The 17,002-nt window shown below is 45.5% G+C and overlaps 1 protein-coding gene across 6 annotated transcripts in view; it reads right to left on the reverse strand.

Annotated features, from left to right (window-relative positions):
• The window catches only part of EXOC6B (exocyst complex component 6B), a 326,648-nt gene that overhangs the window by 162,291 nt on the left and 147,355 nt on the right, over positions 1-17,002 (reverse strand). For all 6 annotated transcript variants that reach the window (XM_086611376.1, XM_086611377.1, XM_086611374.1 and 3 more), the window contains 2 exons: positions 11,739-11,915; positions 1,616-1,684 (listed from right to left, as the gene is read on the reverse strand). In XM_086611376.1, coding sequence (XP_086467502.1) covers positions 1,616-1,684; positions 11,739-11,915 — 246 coding nt within the window. The remainder of the gene's footprint in view (positions 1-1,615; positions 1,685-11,738; positions 11,916-17,002) is intronic.

Here is a 17,002-nt window from a genome sequence, read left to right on the forward strand (position 1 = left end):
GGCAATCCCATCCCGATCCACCACAGACAGTGGCTGTGAAACCTGTCTTCCAGCAGCAGCATTTCCCTGAAGCTTTTCAGAGGACTAAACTGCTATTTAAGATTAAAAAGTAAAGCGACGAGACAACAACAAAGCCCCAGTGTAGAAGCGAGACCATGTGAAACGCACGAAAGTGTTACATCCACCAGCGAAAGCTCTTCGTCCTTTCCATAACAGCTTTACTTACGTATAGATACACAATTAAACACATACCCTTGTGCTAAACTAACGTACGTAAACTACACAAATAGGATCCCCAATCCTGTTTTCCTTATACGGATTCTTCACTGAAGTTTCTCCAAATAAAGTGACACTTTGAAATCCACAAAGCCTTTCAGACCAGTTGTAATCTTCAATTAGCACACTCCCTGAGCCAGGCTCTCAGCGCCGGCTTGGAGAAGGATTTTTTTTGTCCAAGATAAACAGAGTAACACATTTTGGGTAGGTTAACTTTTTCATTCCAATAAAATATCACGGCGATGTAGCCAAATTACATAATTATTAACAGACAAGCGCGCAAAAAGATTTTATATAAATGTTTTTTATGACAATTCTTTTCCTTTCGCAAATTCATTTGTATGCATTGCTGGAGAAACTGGCTTCAGAAGTGCCTTAAAAACAATTCTCTCAAGCCTGGCTCCACCGTGGAAGGGGAGGAAAGCTGTGAACAGAGCGCTCCTTTCATCTGCTGCCTGGGCTTCAGATTGCTCAACCGCAGGAGAAGAGCCCTCTGAAAGCTCTTTCTCTCCAAAGGACATTAAAGAACGGACACGACCAACGCAGGTTCTTTGGGTCCACAGATAGAAGGCTCCTATGCTGCTGGAGGCATCTTAGAAATTAAAAGTTGAAGGGTAAGTAACAAAGGACATCTCATCTGCCCTTGTTATAAATAAATAAGTTTAAAAAAATCAACACCTTATGTACTCACAATGCCTAAGTGAGAAGGTAGTTCATCTAAGCAGCCTACATCCACAGAGATGGAAGCTCTCCTGAGAAGTTCTCAAGAACATGAAACGGTTCACGGTAACACTCTTTAGTCAATAACCAAACACCAACATCGAACGGTTTCGGTATTTTTCAGTGAGCGGAAAGCCTATCAGGAAACTGGGAGAGATAGTCAAATAGTGGATTTGGTGGGACAGCAGCAAATCTGCTCCCGTCAAACAATGCCTGAAGAGCAGCAAAGTTTTCCTAAGCGCAGCAAACACCACATTTAAAACCAATTTCCCCCCACCCCCCGCAACTTCTCCATTTGCACTGAGTAATGAAGCTACTGCGGTCAAAGAAGAATTCTTAGAGGAAAACTATATGACCAAGAAACACATATATTATAAACTCAGGGTCTGCAATAGTTGGAGAAAATCTCCTTTTCTATTTTTGTGGCCTACAGGAAGGGTTTTTACCCAAATCCATCCATCACTGGCTTACTTCCTACTCCAGGTAACACACTTCCTCGCAAGGTGAATGTCAATAAATGTTTTGCAAGAATCTCCTTGACGGTGCAGCAGCCCGTCACCTTCTTTAAACCACCGCCCAGCGTCAGCACTAGTCTCCTGGGCAGCACAGAGTCACTTACCAGAACTGAGTAGATGTGCAGGCATCGGTACACCGGTGAGAAGTCCACCAGGTCCTGGGCTCCAGGCACCTGAAAGACAGCAGGAGATCAGTGTGAAACATGTAGAACATATATAGGCAAGTACAACTCCAAAATATCACATATAGGTAAGTGTAACTCCAGCATGTCACATATAGGTAAGTGCAACTCCAGTATATCACATATAGGTTAAGTACAACTCCAATATAACACATACAGGTAAGTGCAACTCCAATACATCACATACAGGTAATGCAACTCCAATATATCACATAAAGGTAAGTGCAACTTCAGTGCATACAGCTTCAACAGAGCAACACCAAGATTTCAGGTACATAACAAGTAAGAGTGAATATTGGTGTCTATTTACATCTGACTACATTCAAATTTTTTTAAGATTTTCAAAGTGGGAAAATTTCATTTAATATTGCTCTCACTCCATTCACCCTCCCCTAGGAAATGCCACTGCAGCCTTTGGCCCTCTGTTAGCCAGCTCAGCAGAGAGTTAATTTAATCGTAGGCTTAAATACAAGTTCCAGCATCCTGGCGCAAGCTGTTCTGGTACTTATGCAACTGGGGGGGGGGGGGGGGAAGAATTTTTATTCTCTAGATTTCTAGTTTGATTTCTTTAAAAGCACAAATTCTACTATTTAATTTTCTTTTTCTTAAAGAACACACACCACACGGACTTCACCACCTTTCAACAACATCGTGAGTCTTGAACAGGGCCAAGGAAACGCAGTTTCGAAGGGTGGGACAGAGGGAGGGAGGGCGAGAGGAAAGATCAGAGAAAAAATCTGCATACAAGAAGCTTGGGTCCTTTGGATATGTTCAAGGCAACACAGTATTAAGCTTGTTGGCCAAGGCATAAAGCTAAGGCATAAAGCTAACCCTCCTTCTCCCTCAACATCCAGAGAAGACGGGAGTGTTCTGTTGACATGTGGTGGAAAAAAAAGGGGAGAAAGATGAAAGGGACCAATGGACAAGGCCTGGGAAACATGTTTATTTTATATATTTTTAATTATGCTTAAGAAGCATTTCTGCTAAAAAGGAGGTAAGATGAAGAAGAGAGAAGTTTCTAACTGGATGAGGGTACGCTAGCCTCAATCAACGCTGCCCAAAGCGCCTGGGGAGAGCGGTCTTCCTCATCTAAAGCAACGGCTTCAAGCAGAGGAGAGCAGAAGTTATGGGCTGGAAAGGGAAAACGGGGTTTTGTTAAATAGTCTCCTGTGTAATGTGGAACTGGAGCTGCTAAAGAACGTCTTCCACGCAAAGAAACTGAGTCCTCAGCACTATGTAGGTTCTGGGTTAGAGCTGAAACAACGCAAGAAGCTACAGAGACGGACAGAGCAGCAACACGCGGTGTGGGAGCGCTCCATCCCGCACCACCAGCACCCTTCCGAGACCCCAAAACACCCAAGCGCTCCATCATCCCGATGGAGCGAGGTTGGCTCACTGGGAAGGAGGAAGGTTTCCAAGTGAGGGACGGGGCTGGCATTGCCTACGCGACCCTTCCACGTTGAACCTGGCTGTTCCATGTGCCCCGGCAGACGGGTCACGGCTGAGCCGAGGGCGAGCAGCTCACCGACCTCACCACCATCTCTTGCTTTTGCCTTTTATAAGGCTATACTTGACAACGGCAAACACCAGGCAGCAGTTTTATTGTGTTAATGCCAATTTCATCATGTCTTCCTGGTCATTTATTTTCCATTTGCAGTCTCCTGGGCCTTCTAACGCTCCCTAAACAGCTCCCAAATCCCAATTTCAGCTAGTTGGTGGATACAGATTTGGCTTTGCTGTATTCCTCCAGCATTAAGCATAATTGGTCCCCAGTTGGTAAAACAGTAAAACGCTTCTGGCTCCGAAATCCCCGATTGCAAAACTGCAGGAGATCACTACAGCAGACAGAGAAGTATCGGCGCTTGCTCGACCCGGCCATCATCCGACGACCACCATCAGCGTGGGGAAGCCGGACTGGCCAGACCCAAGTCCACCCCGTGGTTTGCTAAGGGAAGAGAAATCTGTCATCCCTTCCCACCACCATCAAAGCAGGCAATGTTTTCCTGTGAATTGGAATTCAGGATCAAACGGTTTTGCTCCTCTTAGATTTGGGGCGCTAGTTGAACACGGTCCACAGAGAAATATTTCTGATAAAGATTTGTGAAATCAGGATATTGCCAAAAAAACGGAGTTGACTCCCCTGGAGAAATTCTTTCAAAGCAGACTGCAACATTTTCGCAGCCTCTGATCTTCTGTAAAAACTTTCAAGCCCACACACACTCTCACCAAAAAATACGCTGGACTATTCTGCAGCGTTAACGTCTCCGAGACGTTAATAGTTTTTAAATTACTAATCTAGGCAGAACGCTATCAGACGGGGAAGCGCAAATCCTCGACCGCAAGAAAGCTTGGTGCAAACAATAAGACACGCAGCCCAGTGATCAAAATTTTATGTAGGGTATAAACCTACGATATATCTTAAGGAAAAGAACAGACCACCTCTTGCACGTATAGCCGCGGACTTACATCATCATCATCATATAATATTATAATAAGAATAAATAATAATCCTGTTGTGTGAAATCTTTTCAGACTAACCAATACAAGCCTCTGCATATCCAGAATATTTGAAACTTATCTCTGTGGATAATTTAACACGTTGTACAAACGTATCTAATATTTACCAATTTCACTATTTATCTAATATTTAGATATTTAGACATACCTGAAAATTCAGGCTTAGCACATCCCCTTTAGCAGTGACTTGATTTTCTTTGCCAAAGCTGCACTACCAGTGCTCAAAAAACAAATAAATCTTCGATTTTTGAAACTTGACGATGAAATGAGAACTAGAGCCGCCTCAACAACAAGACTGATTACTCCCCTGACATCTTCCCTTCAGCCTAATCTTTTTTTTTTTTGTTCTTCTGATTTGCAGAACAAAGAATTTATTCATCTTGTCCAAAATTTTCCCAGTCCACAAAACATCGGCTTCGCAAACCTCACTCCCAAACCCTGCATCCGGCACGTTCCGGGTGCTGGGAGCCGCGGCAGACCTGTCAGTCTCTGTAAACAGCCAAACCCTCTTTTTTTTTTTTTGCAAGAACATTTTCAGCCGGGTTAAACATCGCCTGTAGCAAATTTAACCCATGGAAGGCAAGTTTTCATTGGAAAGGTTCAACTGTAGCTGCCACCAACACGAGTTTGGCCCAAAGTTAAGGGATGCTCTGGTCTGGCTTTGGATAAATTCGCAGTATAATGGTTGGAATCTGTGATCTTTTGTTAGTTTTTGATGTAAAGACATGACACAAGCACAGGTACACTCGTCTCTCCTTCAGTGAGGGAAAAACTCCAGCCTTAAACACCAGGAATTCAAGTGAGGTGTTTTATGAACCATCCCACAGGCTCACTGGTTGACATACATGGACGAGCTGGTGCAGAGGAACATGAGAACACACTGCACTGCACCCACAAAGGCTCAACTCCAACAGAGAACGTTGAGCAAGTTGGGTGTCTTCACGTGCCACACACGTTGCAAAAAGCATCCATTCACCTTACGGAGTAAAACTCTTACCACCGAGAGTAGTGTTGGTTCTGCATTAGAGACTCCAGCTCTGGAGTCCTCAGTAAAAGACAGACCCGTTGGAGCAGGTCCAGAGGAGGCCATGGAAATGATCCGAGGGCTGGAGCACCTCTCCTGTGAAGATTTACAGGCTGAGAGAGTTGGGACTGTTCAGCCTGGAGAAGAGAAGGCTGTAGGGGGACCTTCTAGCAGCCTTCCAGTACCTATAGGGGCTAGAAGAAAGCTGGAGAGGGGCTTTTTAGTAGGGTCTGTAGCGACAGGACAAGGGGTAATGGTTTTAAACTGAAAGAGGGAAGATTAAGACTAGATATAAGGAAGACATTTTTTATGATGAACATGGTGAAACACTGGACCAGGTTGCCCAGAGAGGTGGTAGGTGCTGCATCCCTGGAAACACTCAAGGTCAAGTTGGATGGGGCTCTGAGCATCCTGATCTAGTTGAAGACATCCCTGCTCATTGCAGGGAGTACTACACTAGATGACCTTTAAACGTCCCTTCCAACCCAAACCATTCTATGATTCTGTGATTCAACAAGTCACATCTGATCTCTTTGGCTACCAGCAGCTGGGAAGCACTTCATCCCACACTGAATGGAGGTACAGAACAAACTGTGCTGCAGGTTTGCAACATCTTGTGTGGCCTTGGTGTCCTTTGACTGTCCCAGTGTTTCCCATTGCTTAATCTTAGGGAAAAAACCTGAATGCATCCACATGGTCAAGACAATGCTCCGGATACTGTGGTACTGGCAGTGGCCAGATGGTCCCGCAAACCAACTGATCTCACTCTGGTTCCCGTTACAGACAACAGGCAGACAGCTTTGTCTGGAAATAGAGAGGTTTCTCTCAGTGTCCAAGATGGTTTTTGCATAATTACTAGTGGAAGCAAACAAAAGGTGGAGGCTGACGGCATCTAACAAAGTCATTCATCAGGAAAAGTCAAGAAAGCTCTCTGGGGTCCCTGCTCTAGCTCCCAAAAATTTGTAAGAAATCTGTTACACTCACTTAGAGAATTACAACTTATTCCTACAGCCAGGTCAATCTGAAGGAACGCCAGAAGCATGATGAATTTTGGCTACACTTCACACCTGCTGATGTCCTGAGTGCCAAACTCCTTCTCCAAATAGAAAACTGTCTGGAGTTTGTTCGTTTATTCTTCAAAGACAGTTGAGTGGCCATTATTCTGAAGCGTGATGTCCCTCCTTAAAATTTCCCCTCTCCCACAAAGGAGCACCACAGAGTCCAATTCAAACCAACCACTTCATAGACACCTGACCAGCCTTTTTTGAGGACAAGAAGAAACGAGGCACAATGCGGGCGAGTTTGTCCTGCTGGACTCAACAAGATCGGAAAAGAAAAGTCGCAGAAAATGAGAAGAATCTGGATGAGCTTTGTAGTTTTCTGGATGCTTTTTACTACAAAGGGAACGGCTGGCACAAACTGAACACACTGTGGAGCTACTCACTGTGAAATGCAAATTCTCCTCCTGCAACTTGACATTCATGAAAACTGGATTTGAGCCTTCTCCCAGCTCACTTCACAGCCGTGCCCGCTCCCTCACTCTGATTATAGTGGGAGCTTCTACGTCAGTGAGGCATCTGTACTTAAGTGGGACAAGTCTGGACCATAATGTCTCCAAACTGGAGAACGCTCATGTAGTGGAGAACCACATCACATATTTGTCTTCTTGAACGCAGCTGGCAGAGCCCTCTTATGCTATTCCAAGGGAGAGAACGATCTACATTGGAATACGCGCCACAGTATAAGCAAAACTCCTGTGCTCTTTCTTCCCTTTCAAAGCTCTTCCTATAGATTTTGCTGCAGGGATGAAGGGATTGCTCCATATGGATGAGGAATCACAGGATCTCCAGAACAGTTCTAAGTGGAGAACTCTGTAACATAGCCTGCTGAAGGGCCTCGGATATTTCCTAGAGACAAAAAACATACACTTACCCCATCTTCTGCAGTCTATGTACCAGGATCAGGAGCTCTCCTGCCTAAACTTGATCAGAAACACCTAGGACCATCCTGTTCTCAATTCTGAGCAGGAGTGGGTGCAAAGCACCCTTCCTTCTTCTCTTTCTATATTCAACCAGTCTTCACTGGCTGTCTTCTAAATAGAAACCTGCAGTTACTGGTTGGTTTTATTGGCTATGACAAGTTAAGAGCAAGAGCCACCAGTGCAGTTTTTGAATGCTTCAGGATCATTTCTTTACTTGTCTACTGACTTTATTCTAACAAGAGTCTGTCTTGTCTTTCTCCAGGTTTTCTCGTCACTAGTATTCCGTATTTTCTTGAGAAGCGTAACCCTCAGCAACCTTGGTGAGGGGCACAGCACAGCAAACAACACATGCCCACTTGTTGCTGTACTGTCCCTCTAAGCCCAGAAAACCTTCTCCATTGCTCCAGAACATGAGGGCTATGCAGGATTTGAGATGCAGTTCACTTGCACTCAGGACACTTAATACTACCAACTTTAAGCAATGAGGATTAACTTTGGAGACTCAAATTCTGTATTAATAGTATTTTGCACAGATCAGATAATCTCAAGGACAAAGAGTCACACCAGGAGATGGAAACCTAGGAATGAATCCATCAACCATGAAAAAATATTTTGCACTTAGCCTGTAGCTTTAGAGAACCCTTACCATAGAACCTCCCATTAACATGCTACACACTGCACTGGTTCTGGCTGGGATGGAGTTCATTTTCTTCACTACAGCCCACATGGTGCTGTGGTTTAGATGTATGACCAGAACAGCGATGGTAACACACCAGTGATTTAGCTATTGCTAAACAGCGCTTAACACAGCACAAAGGTCTCCTCTGTTTCTCGCTCTGCACCCCCCAGCAAGTAGGCTGGGGCTGAGTAAGACGCTGGGAGGGGACACGATGGGGACAGCTGACCCAAACTGACCCAAGAGGGATGGCATACCATGTAGAACCATGCTCAGCAATTAAACTGGGCGGGGGGGGTGTGGGGGGCAGGTACATTTTTTCAAAAGTAGCCATTGCTCAGACACTGAGTAATTGTCTCCCCAATTCTGCTGAGGGGTGGAGGGTGAGCAAGCAACTGGGTAGGGGCTTAGTCATTCACTGGAGTCAACCCACTACACACACACCCTACTCCTTCAGATTTAGAACCATAGAATCATTTAGGTTGGAAAAGACCTATAAGATGATCTAGTCCAACCATCAACCTCACACTGACAAGTCCACCACTAAACTGTGTCCCTCAGCACCACAGCTACACGTCTTTTAAATCCCTCCCAGGGATGATGACTCCACCACTTCCCTGGGCAGCCTGTTCCAATGCCTGACAACCCTTTCAGGGAAGAAATTTTTCCTCATATCCAATCTAAACCTCCCCTGGCACAGCTTGAGGCCATTTCCTCTTGTCCTATCAATCGTTACTTGGGAGAAGAGACTGACCTCCACCGTACTACAACCTCATTCCCGGCAGTTGTAGAGAGCAAGAAGGTCTCCCCTCAGCCTCCTCTTCTCCAGGCTGAACAATCCCAGTTCTCTCAGTCACTCCCCACAACACTTGTGCTCCAGACCCTTCACCAGTTTCGCTGCCCTTCTCTGGACACTCTCCAGCATCTCCATGTCTTTCTTGTAGGGAAGGACTCAAAACTGAACACAGTACTTGAGGCGCAGCCTCACCAGTGCCGAGTACAGGGGGACGATCATTTACCTGTTTGACCTGAAGGTGAGTTTTCCAACCCTTGATCTGGCACAGAGGCTCCTGTGTGGCCCTCCTGTGCCCCACACCTGCACACAGTTTGGTGAGTCTCTATCTTTTTTCATACAGGATATTCCTCTCCCATCTCACTCTCACTTCCATCCCACACTACATTTGTGCTCCTGCTCCCTGGGCTGCAGCAGAGGCAGACATCAGCTTGATCATGCCCACCACTGACCTGGTGTCACATGTCCCACCAATCTGAGCTAACCTGGAGCTGTAGCAGCCCTGTAGTTGCGTACAGGCACTTTGTCTTAGAATCATAGAATGGTTTGGGTTGGAAGGGACCTCAAAGATCATCCAGTTTCAACCCCCCTGCCATGGACAGGGACACCTTCCACTACACCAGGTTGCTCAAAGCCTCATCCAACCTGGCCTTGAACACTTCCAGGGATGGGGCAGACACAACTTCTCTGGGAAACCTGTTCCAGTGCCTCACCACCCTCAATGTAAAAAATTTCTTCCTCATATCTAATCAAAATCTATCCTCTTTCAGTTTAAAGTCTTGTGCTACCTGTAGTGCTAAGGTTTGGGTCATCTCACGACTCACCTCAATGTCTGTCTTGTAGTGAGGGGTCCAAAAATTTAATAGCTCTACTTCCAGATCAGAGGTCGATCTGTACTAAAAAATAAATCATTTTCTTTTCAAAGAGGAATAGACCTCCATGAGGAAGGAACACGGGGAAGAGCAAAGCTCATCAGGAACCAAAATCCTCTCTTTCCCTTGTCCACCTAAGACAACATCGGGAAAAGGAGGATGAGGCAGCCTTGCAGGAAGCTCCGGTCCGGCAGGCCAGGCCAAGCACACACGGGGGTTCTGCGGCTGCTGCCCCGCCGTGCCCCGCTCCATCACCACAGACAGTGCCCGCCCTGAACCCACAACCCCCTCCCGCCCCCCCCCCTTCCCCCCACCCATCCCTACTGCAGGGTCATTCACCCACCACCACCCGCCTTCAAACCCACCCAGCGATGGGATTTCATCCGCCTCCAGAGGAGTTCATTCCGTTCAAACAACAGACGAGATTTCTCCCAACTGCATCATACAAAGTATTGTCTTTAAATTCTTCCCTCCTTCCGCTTCTCCTTATACCTTTCCATTCTAATGGAAATTCAATTCTCATTTCTAATTGCAGCTGACTCGACCTTTGCACACCCCACAAGTGCCGCCTCGTTTCACCCTACCGCTCTGCAGCAAGTGAGAGGTTTCGAGAACAAGAGCTACCGAAGGACCAGACTTTTATTTTTTAACAGGGAAACGGCAAAATAGATCTACTCAAATCAATGTTCGCTTTCAAAAAACGTGTCCTTGCCACTCATTTTTCTTTCGTTTCACGTCTGCTCTATTTCCGCTTTGATGTAGGGGTACAGATCCCACCCAGATGGTTTCAGCGCAGGATGAGGGCTCTGGGTCATAACCTACAGTTTGGTCCCAGTAAAGTAAGTGGTGACCTCCTCAGTGTGCTTTGAAGTGCAGGAGAGACGACGAGGAAAAGAACCGAACTGCAGGGAAAACCACCAAATGTGGGCACAGAAGAACTTGAGCAACCCACACTGTTCTAAACTTAGAATCATGGAATGGTTTGGGTTGGAAGGGACCTTCAAGATCATCTAGTTCCAACCCCCTGCCACAGGCAGGGACACCTTCCACTACACCAGGCTGCTCAAAGCCTCATCCAGCCTGGCCTTGAACACTTCCAGGGATGGGGCAGCCACAACTTCTCTGGGCAACCTCTTCCAGTGCCTCACCCCCCTCACAGTGAAGAATTTCTTCCTTAGATCTCATCGAAATCTCCCTTTTTCAGTTTAGAGCCATTATCCCTTGTCCTGTCACTACATGCCCTTGTCAAAACTCCCTCTCCGGCTTTCTTGTAGGCCTCCCAATTTCAGAAACCTGTTCTTAATCCTCCTCTCTGGCTGGTTGTAGACTTCAGGACAAGAAATACTCCCCAATTCGGTTACAGGATGTAGCTGAAAATATCATTCTCCTGATGTAACAGCAGTGAGAGAAAAAGCATCCAGTGTGGCAGATACAACTTGCCCAGGAGGTCCAACACAGGACTGCATCACAAGAAATTAAGAACACATCAAAAAGGTCAACATCCTGTGACCCAGACTCCGAGCAGGTATCTCCAAGCTGCCTTTCCTGAAACATGGAGGGACAGGGCTCTCCTGCATTTTAAGCTCCATAAATCCAAGATGTCCCACTGCATCTGCTATCCTCCAGCACAGGGGGGAAAGAAGAACCAACACCATCAGCGAGGTTAAGCTTTGCGGTTAACACACACCAACAGTCTAAAGAAGCAGCAGCAGAAAAGGAGACAAAAAGAAGGGGGCACACCAAGGAATTAAAACTGCATTTAAAAAATTCTATCTCGACACAATTCTTTTCAACTCCAAGCACGGCTCTGCCACCAAGACACACGTCCCACAGAAAAGGCCATGTATCTCGTGCGCTCTGCAGACGTTTCTCTTTTTTAAATGAAGGACAGATACCAAACTGCCTTCCCAAGGAAGGATGGAAATGCAAACCCTGAGCTGGGGGACAGAAGCCACAGGCTGCTTGGTTCCCAGACAACACTTGGCCCCTCTGCTGAGCCTGCTAAAGAGAACGGGGACAACTCTGCAAAATAACCCAACACTGAAGCACACTCCACATTCTACAGCCGATTCGGCATCTTTATGACACATTGTATGGGAACACGAGGTGCAAACACCGCCTGAGACATTACTGATCACCCCCAAACGGTCCAGTCTCCTGGATTTGATATTAATACAGTTACCTCGTCATCCTCATCCTCATCTTCAACATCCAGGATACCCGAATCTTGCTCAGACATGGGGCTAGTGTTTTTTACCTCCAGATCTGAGCTTGCGCAGAGTTCTTTCTTGGACTTCTTTCCCCCACTTATCCTGGGATGCTGGGATACAATATTGTCCAGGTTTCTTTGCTGCTGTGCCTAGAATAAAAAAAAGAGCAGATTTCACCTTTTACGATAGCATCCTCGGATTTTTGTTTTTCTTTCAGCCAAAAGATGCAATCAGTCATGAAACACAACAAATGACACAAAAATAAAACACACACTTAATGGAGCTTAGAAACGTTCTGGTTTTTCTAACCCAGATATTCCAAAGAAACAGAAGATTCATTTCAAAACCATTCCAGGGATTATGCAACAATACAAACAATATTCTGACTCTTCACAAATCAAAATGCCAAAGCCATCATGCTGCCATATTGATCTATTTACAGCACAGATGCAGAAATATTAGCCCATAGGCCATGTGGTGACTGTCACAGGCTAAATTAAAGGACGTACTTAACCGTTGGATTTGTTCCTCTTTTCAACCCATGTCAGCACAAAACATTCCACATCTGGACCCCAGAGGTTCCTGAAAGCATTTTTGTGGGACCCCAGGAGAGCTTAATTGTACGTTGCTGATGTACAGAATGAGCCATAAAAGGTATCGAACCAAAATTCGCTCACTGGGAGAAGCACCACGATTCAGGGAGCGAAACACACAGACTCGGTGGAGCTCCCTGGAACCACTGTCGAGCCCCGTTCCTGGGGCTTTGGGGTCCGGTCAAAGCAGAGGTCAACGTGTGGGCTCCGCTGCAAAAACTCACTCGGTTTCCTCATTGTTAGCGAACACAATATTCAACAGGAAAATGGTTTAGCCTCCATTGTTCAAGAGAGTTGACCAAGACCTTCAATCTGAAGGGGAAGGGCAAGGAGGGGGAATGGCACAGAGACACTGTTCCCGCCGCAAGTGCCAAATCATGGCCAAAACAAGGGGAAAAAGGCCAAGCCAACAGTTGCAGGGGTTCTGCACATGTGGGCTTAGGCTCTGGTGTAACTAGAAACTAAACACACTGAAAATCTGAAATTTTTATGGATTTGTCCACACGGATTTATAGGGTCCCTCCCATATTTTCCTATAAATTTTTTATATATAAGAAGAAAGGTGTATGGAAATCATCCAGATGTCTTTCTGAAAGTGTTATTTTAGATGGTAGGCTTCTTTTTAAAAAAGAATGAGTTTTATATGTGCTTCAGTTATTAATATAAACTCTATTTCTAGCAATTACCTGTACGACCCGACTCAAACCTGCCTCAGTGTATTTTATTGCTCCCCTACAAGAGGAGACAAACAAGGTGGCGAAAGGGGATCAGCCCCTGCCCCACGCTAACGTGACATCCTGGCTTTAGAAGGAAGAAAGAATATTCAAAATCATTTTGTAGATACCATTGTCAATGAAACCAACTGTGTTAGGAAAACGATGGAGAATTAAAACAAGCGGAACTTATTAAAAAAAAACTAAAAAAACTAATTACTTTTGCTATCTTACTGCAGAAAGTAGAAAGCTCTATCTGGAGTGCAAATCTGCAAAATTATTTCCTTTTAAAAAGTATTAATAATACACAAATAATAATTCATGAGCAAGTTTTATTTTGACAGTCTCTCTCAGCTCAATTCCCGTTTGAATCGCTCCTTGGGAAGAAAGACCCCATCAGAGATCGAGTACTTGTGTAGTTTCTAGATCTGAAGAATATTAAAACCCAAGCACGGTACGGAGATCCCAACCCTTGCAAAATCCACCAGGCTCTACCATTGTGTAAGGCAAAGTGCCCGTCATATCGTTGCAAGTACAACCAGCTTTGTCTTAATTAACAAACGTGGCAATTGGTAATAAAATTAAATATATATCTAGCCGACACTGGCCGTGGTTGCACCAGTAATTGGAGCTAAACCCTGTGCTATGCCATAGCACAATCTTGACCTCTAGTGGTTGGAAAGCAGTAGTATCCTTGATGTTTACTACAAGTGCTCCTACAAGAGAAGTAACGGCCGAGTAAGGGGACTGCCAACTAAGCTTATTCAAAAGATCTCTTCAGGGATGAGTCTCAACAATAGGGATTTTTTTCCACAAAGCCACAGGAAAAGGTCTGCGTGAACACTGGTGAAGACAAATTTTGCTCACAACGTCAATACTTGAAGCAATTGGGGAAAAGTGGTATTTTTTGCATTAGAAATCTCAAACTTCAGAGGCACAACTCTATAGAAAGACATTGCGACATCATATAAAGAGAATTAGGACTTCAAAAAGGGGAGTGACCGTTTGGTCCTTCTGAAGCCCACACAACAAAGAGATTCGAGGCTCGATTCCACTCTCAGATACGCCCATTTATGACATAAGTTACTCAACTGAAGTGTAATGAAGTTATAATACTGAATCCACTGTGAATTACACCACAAGCAAGCCCAGCGCGCTCATTAAAATCTCTCGAATTTAGGTAATCTTTCTTCCTCTTAGAAAGGAAAGAAATCAAAGAATGGGAAAATGCAAAGTTTTGGATAAAACGTTGTGCTTGAAACGGATCATTAAACAGGGCGGAGCAAGATCACAGCAGAAAAAGTGGTCATGGGAGAGGAAAAATCTGGGCTGACCCACTGAAGGATGCTGCCGCTGGCTCTGAACTTCACTGCCGAAGTCCTAAGCATGTAATATTCAGCATTTTAGGCTGAACACAGAATTAGTCTCGACAGAGGACCTTGTGGACATGTTCCCAGAAGACACGTTATCTTGCTCCCCCGTCTCTTTTCAAACAAGACTTATCAACGTCATCCTTCAGCTTCAGGTACGCTCACAAGAGGGGCACAGCAGTACGTGACATCTATCGACCAGACGTCACTATTGGTAAGATCTAAATCGAATATTGATTAAGACCTGATAAATATTGGTATTAAGAAAACCCCAAAGTCAAGAAAATCCCTCCTTCTAGAAAAAGCTATCGCTCTAAGGCTCGACACCCAAATTCAAACACCACGTTTTGTATTTTGCATATTTCTAACACAAATAAATTACAGTTTATCAAGGGAAGAATTTGCACCTTAATTAAAGTCAGAGACCTACTGAGAGAAAGAAATAAAGGAAAAAAAATATATCCCACCTCCCAGAGATCCACAAAAATCACCCAGCGAGATGCTCCTAACAGCACAAAAGCTTTGCAGCCTACCAAGAGTAGTTTTTACCTTTGGGAATGTCAGGGGGGAAAGTTCTAAATCAGAAGAGATTTTCCAGGGATTTCTACCTTAAAGCCCAACAAAGGGCCCCAGAGTAACCCAGGCGACACCTATTCCCTTCCCGCACACCCGTGCGCAGCACAGCACGTCACCCCACCTCGCACAGCCGCCGCTCCGTCGCTGGACGGGCGCAGCCCATCAATAGCCGGCGTGACACAAGCAGAGCCCATAACTTAGGTGTTACGCTGGAACAACACGAGGTACACGCCAGAAAAAATAGTAATTGCTTTTCCATTAACGGGAGGGCATTTCCCCCCGCCCCCACTCTTGGCAGGAAACAATCTGGACTGAAGTGACCTATAAGTGAGAAATATCAAATTTTCTTTAACTTCGGCAGGCTTGGGTGAAGTCACTGAGGTTTGAGTTTCACCTTGAGAGAAAGGGAAAGCTGGGGAAGAGGCCCAGAGGAAGCAACTAAGGAGAAATTTGGGCTTAATCGCCAAGGAACGCCCCGTTCCTACCCCCATCTCGTTACCCGCACCTTGCCGGGCCGGGAGTGTGGTGGAACAACTCTGCGATATATTTGACGTCGCACATAAAGGATGAAAAACGACCTGCAGAGCAGGCACGTTTGGATTTTTCATGTTCTGTTTCACATAAAGGCATCTGTAGGGAGCCCAACGAAGAGGCACACTTTAGGAACCACATCAAAGCGCAGGCGACACTCCAGCGTGCCCTCTGCAAACGGAGGGACCTAGGGCTACGGGGGAGGCGAAAAGCCCTCGAGGGACAAAAATCAAACAAAAATTAAAAAATCCCCTTACCTTTTGGTGTGGTTTACATGAAAGCAAGTGCATTTTTGTATTATTCTGTAAAATTGCCTCTATTATACAAGACTATCAATCTCTTGACTCTCTGCTTAATGTGACAATAAAAGAAAAGGGTAAGGAACCAAATGTCTGTTCGTAGCTAACGTTACATTTAGCAATAACACAAAGTGTTTGCTTCACGTAGCTGAAACTCCCTCCAAGGGCAGCTACTTTATTCACCCACGTGATGAGCACAGCAGCCTGGCAGCCTCCTCACAGGGCTGGAACACCCTATACTGCTCTGACACGTCAGAAATCCTGGTCCCCCTGACAGCAACGCTATTTCCAGGCTGGTTGATACAAGAAGCAAAGGCAGCTTTCCACCTTCAAGTTCAGGTTTGGGTCAATGACCTACATTTGCTGTTGTAACTGGACCGGGATTGGCCATCGGGCAGTCAAGGAGACCTTCATCTCCACAGCTGAGAAGCTGGTAGGTTTTGTTGGCTGAACGCAACCAGAAGAATAGATTTCCTTTGCTGTCATTCCACAAGAAACAGAGAATCAAAGGAACCTGGGGCGGGGGGGGGTGGGTGGTGGTGGTAAAACACACTTCTACCTTTATCATGTCCTCTCCCCAGACATCAGCTTCTTTTATGTTACCTGTACGCCACTTCGCCAAGTGCTCAGCCTTGCAGGACGTGGCTTTGGGGGTTTTCCCTCAACAGTACAAGAGTCCAAAACACAGCTCCTCAATACTTTCCAGTTCATCTCATAAGCCTTGGAGCAATGACTCTACCTTCACCACCCATCGCAACTCAAACAAGTCAACCCAACCAACCAAGCGCATAGACCCAACATTCCGCATAAGAAATAAAATGCACTGGTTTAAAACACGGGTGACAAGTAGTAGGTGAATTTTTCAAAGTAACTTGACTGCTTATGATGAAGCAAACACGGTCCCAAACCTGCAACCCCAACCTGCACAGCCAAGATGGGGAATGACATGGAGTAGCAAAGCAGGTCATGGACTCCTCCAGGCTCCGCCTACAGAAGCCGTACCCACCGTAACGAAAAGTTGTTATACTACCTACACAGAGAACAAGCTCTTTTAAAACTCAAATAGCTTTTACAGGGTTTTTATAACCTCACCTTGCTTTCTGCATCGGTTTGCCAATGTTGGCGGTGAGCATGTCTTACCTCCCATCCCCTCC

Source organism: Tauraco erythrolophus, chromosome 5 (assembly GCF_009769465.1).
Source record: "Tauraco erythrolophus isolate bTauEry1 chromosome 5, bTauEry1.pri, whole genome shotgun sequence".
In the NCBI taxonomy this organism is placed as follows: Eukaryota; Metazoa; Chordata; class Aves; order Musophagiformes; family Musophagidae; genus Tauraco; species Tauraco erythrolophus.